General features: G+C 30.2%; 1 protein-coding gene across 1 annotated transcript; it reads left to right on the forward strand.

Moving 5' to 3' along the window:
• The first annotated feature begins 329 nt into the window (after window positions 1–329).
• On the forward strand, window positions 330–3,709 carry LOC123004442. Its single transcript, XM_044397720.1, has 3 exons — window positions 330–465; window positions 1,662–1,885; window positions 1,932–3,709. The coding sequence occupies exons 1-3, from the start codon at window positions 420–422 to the stop codon at window positions 2,514–2,516; spliced, it is 855 nt and encodes a 284-aa protein (XP_044253655.1). The 5' UTR covers window positions 330–419; the 3' UTR covers window positions 2,517–3,709.
• Window positions 3,710–4,284: the final 575 nt, after the last annotated feature.

The raw sequence follows: 4,284 nt of genomic DNA on the forward strand, positions 1-4,284 counted from the left end.
GTCAGTTAAATTTATCATTGCTCATTTAATTAATTAGAGTAGGTAAATTAGTTTTAATCATTTAACAGCTTAAAGTGCCACCAAGTAAAGTAATAACAAGTTACACCCACATAGGAATAAAAAAGAATATGACAAATCGATATTTCTGACGTTATAATATACCAAACTTCTTATCATTAATTTTCTTGGTACGTGATATTGTTGCTAAGGTTAAAGGTAGTCTCGATAGTGTAGTACAGAAAGAAATTTTATCAATGAGTTCACCCACGTTGTCTTTACTTTCGCATGCGCCCCTTTATTGATGAGGATTTTGCTTCTGCGTAGGTTACGTTTAGAATGGTATTATAGTCTTCAAATTGTGGGATTACGGGAACAGTCTAAACTCGTAGGTAGATGGTGAAAAGTGTAACTAGACGAATATGGCTCAACAAGAAATGGCTGTTCATTTAAAATATTTCTTAATTTGTAAGTACTAAAATTGTAAAACATTGTTATTACACAAAAAAAGTTAAAATTTCATATGACACAGTGACAGTAAGTGTGTAGTGAAATAAACACTAAGCACTTTGTTTAGATTGATTCTCATGATAAACCATGCATAAAATAGAAAAAATCAAATTTTTGTGGTCAAGCCTCTTCAATGTCTTTTATATTTTAATTATAATTTGTTAGATTTATTGGAGCATGATTTATGTGCCTAAATCAGTTTTTGTAGTAAAAGTCAGTTAGTTTCATTTACTGTTAAATTCTGTTAACAAATAAGACAAAATTTAGCTTTCTACTTTATTAGATTTATAAAATGGATGTGTATAGAATAAAAGAATATAAAAAATAATATGCAAAATAATTCAGTAAATAGGTCCTAGTGAACAAAATTTGTACCAAAATATAAAAAAATATACGTAGCAACAGAGAATTTTTTTAAGCCATATTTTTTCCACATTTTTCTTATTTCTTATCCGGTGGTAGTGGTAAAAAAACTGCCGAAAAAAAAAGCTCTGAATTCTGTTGCCATCTCAAACACTCATTTTTGATCATCCGGTATACTATTTGAAAATTCCAAAATAACTCTTATAATACCTATTAATTTATTTTTTTTTTAATCTTATTTTATTTGTAATTTCATTTAAATGATACTAGATTAAACGGTCATAATTTAATTACATAAATGAATTGATTTGAAATAAGCCAAAAATTCCAGCGTCAGAAAAATATCCAGGGTGTTTTGCCCCAGAAAAAAATGTCATGTAAGGTTTATTTTCCATGTTCCTGTTATCTACTTGGAATTTTTCAGTGGGACATGAGCTCTGAAACACCTGTATTGTATTTTGTTATTTACAAGTTTTTTTGCTACTATGAATTCTGAATAAATAGTTTGATTATTTTTCTTAAAAATTTGTGGTGAGTGAGCTACGAGAGCATGACAGGTGTATTCATCAGGATATTTTTTTTCATAGAATAATGTTACCAAAAGCAATGAAAATGCTCAACCAAAAACTAAAAAAAAACATGTAAAACACAAATGCGCCATATGCATTTTTTTTTAGTTTTTCTCAGTTGTTGTGCTAAATAAATCCTTTGTCCTGTTTTCCAATGTAGTTCTTCTGGATATCAAATCAAATAAAAAAAAACATTAAAATAATTTGGCCAATATTTTACAGATGCAACGATTTCGTCAATGGTGTCGGCAATAACTCTTCCAAATCAAATCACACCCAAACCTCGACATACCAAATTTAGTTCCTCAACTACAGAGCCCGGAAGTGGTTCTTTGGCAACACCAACAAGTACGGCCTCTAAAGACGATTCAGGTGCGGCTATTTATCGATATAAAAGTAACAGTGGAACCACATGTATTTTACTAAAGACTGATGCCGTAGTTGAGGTAAGTTACCACAAAAAATGCATTTTTTTTTATTTGTTAGTCGTAGGTTAACTTTTTGTTACACAACCTAGAGGAGCAAGCCGATTCTTTCATTCCTGACAAGGCTTTAGTTGACGGAAACTGCAAGAAGGAGGACACTTCTTTCATGACCATTTCATGGTCAGGGTACAATTTATTGCTTAACTTTGCAAAAACGCCGGGAGGTGAACGTTGGTACATTGAGAACGTCGAGCTGACCGTCAATCCAGATTTACCCCAGTTTAAGAGTATCCAAACACATGGCAACCCTATCAAACTATACCACAAGGAAATGTTGATTCCTACTCCAGTTGGTAAATCCTATGCTTGTCAAGAGGTTGATATTGAACTGAAGACGGATGAAGAAGACAATCCGCCAGCAGGTCTCAGAGGGACTCTTCTTCTACGACTCCTGCAGGTGCAACCTTTTATGTATAAAGGTGACGATTTTGGACCCACTTTTGAATGCAAACCCCAAAGAACATATCGTGATGAAACTGCACCCATTGCTGTTGGATCAACTCTAGCGATAGCTGTTTTGATGACAGTGACGGGGTATGGCATTTTTAGATATTTTAAGATTAAAAATGTTCAGTACAACACTATGGAGTAATTTTTTTATTGTTAAAGCTTATTGTTGTTTGAAATTTATGTAAATTAAAAATTACAAAAATACAATAGTCACAAAAAGCTTCTTTTCACAAAAATAAATTCCAGGTCTTGGACAGTTTACTGACAATGGTGTAAAGTTTATGTTTGTTAAACTTGAAAAATTTTAAATGAGTGAAACAATTACCCATAATGTACAGAAGCAACATTTCGAAAATAAAGTTGCTGCTTGATTTAAATAAATAACAAACTTGCTTGTTTAGTTTATTTTCTAAAATAAAAAGGTATAGAAAGAGTTTCATAACTACTTAATAAATTAAAGTTGCATTTTACTTACTCAAAAACAGCTCTTAACGATTTTCAGTTTTTTGCAATTTTAAACAAAAAAATATACAGAGGGTTTCATAAAATAGTACCTGATACTGGTAATGCCATCCATTTTAGTCAAAATGTCTGTGACTTTGAAATTAAGTTGGCAACATTAAATAACATGTAGTGATTATAAATCATTGTTGTGTCAAGGTGTCATCACGTGGTCCACAAGTTTAAAATTTTAATTTGACAACTCCGACTTTTTTCTTGGCAAATTTCTTATCAAAAAATTGAATGAAATTTAAAGCTGCTTTTTATTGTTTTTTTCAAATAAACTTTTGAAAAAAGTTTTTTAATACTTTTCAAACAAACAATCAAATTTCGTATTTTAAAATGTTTTGAAGATCTTTTTGATGCGTAAGAAAATCAAGATTTGTTAACTTTTTCATTTTTATTCTTGTGGGTTGTTATGAAGTTATAAACATGTCACTGAAAAAAACTTTGTTTCAGTAAAAATTCACAATGTTTGAACAAAATTTGTTTAGAGAATTTTGTTTCAAGACTTTTTTTTCTTCAGCGAGTCGGCACTGAAACGTGTGTACATTCTCTTTGTTTCTGTTTTTTTATTATTAAAAAGTACTTGAAATTTGATTGTTTCCGTGATTTTGCATAAGCTAGTACAGATCTACAAGTTTAAGTACAGTTTGGTTCGATATTTTTGAAACATCCTGTATTGGTTGTACGGGTGTCTCAAAACTCGCGCACTTCCTTGAAAAGGAGTAATTGGGTAGTCCCCCAGAGTACTGAAAAAATGTTAAAAAAATTCTGTCAAATAATTTTGACCTATATTTTTTGAAGTTTGACATATTTTTGTGTCTATTTAATGTTCCTGATAATCTTGTATATGTTTTTTTATAATTATTTAGTAAAAGTACAAAAATTTTACCAATAAAAGCCACAAATAACACTGAACAGAGTTACAATTTAAGATACAGCTTCCTTGTTTCTTCTTCTAATAGCCTGTAGCAAAAAAAAACTTAGAAAATTATTTTTCCAACAGAAATAAATAGAGTCAAAATGCAAAATTTAAACTCGAATAACTTCGAAATTTTTGTAGATAGAATTTTTTTAACATTTTGTCAATACTCTGGGGGACTACCCTATTACTCCTTTTCAAGGAAGTGCGCGAATTTTGAGACACCGTGTATAAAAAGACTTCAATATAACACTGTGCATTTTCAATCACTCTGTAGATTTAAAACAATGCTAATTGTAACTTTTAAAATCCATATTTGTAAAACAATATTACAATGATTTTCTTTGCGTTAATCTTTAAAGACAATCCTGCTATTTAGAAAAACATAGGGTGTTTCGTTTAAAAAATGAAACTTTACCATTTTTTTATTTATTTAGTCATCCGAGTCTGTACCTTTTTTTAAAATTTATTTTAGTCTTTGACA

Source organism: Tribolium madens, unplaced genomic scaffold, assembly GCF_015345945.1.
Source record: "Tribolium madens isolate multiple individuals breed KSU strain unplaced genomic scaffold, Tmad_KSU_1.1 Scaffold_11;HRSCAF=98;Tcas5.2_LG3b, whole genome shotgun sequence".
Taxonomy (NCBI): domain Eukaryota; kingdom Metazoa; phylum Arthropoda; class Insecta; order Coleoptera; family Tenebrionidae; genus Tribolium; species Tribolium madens.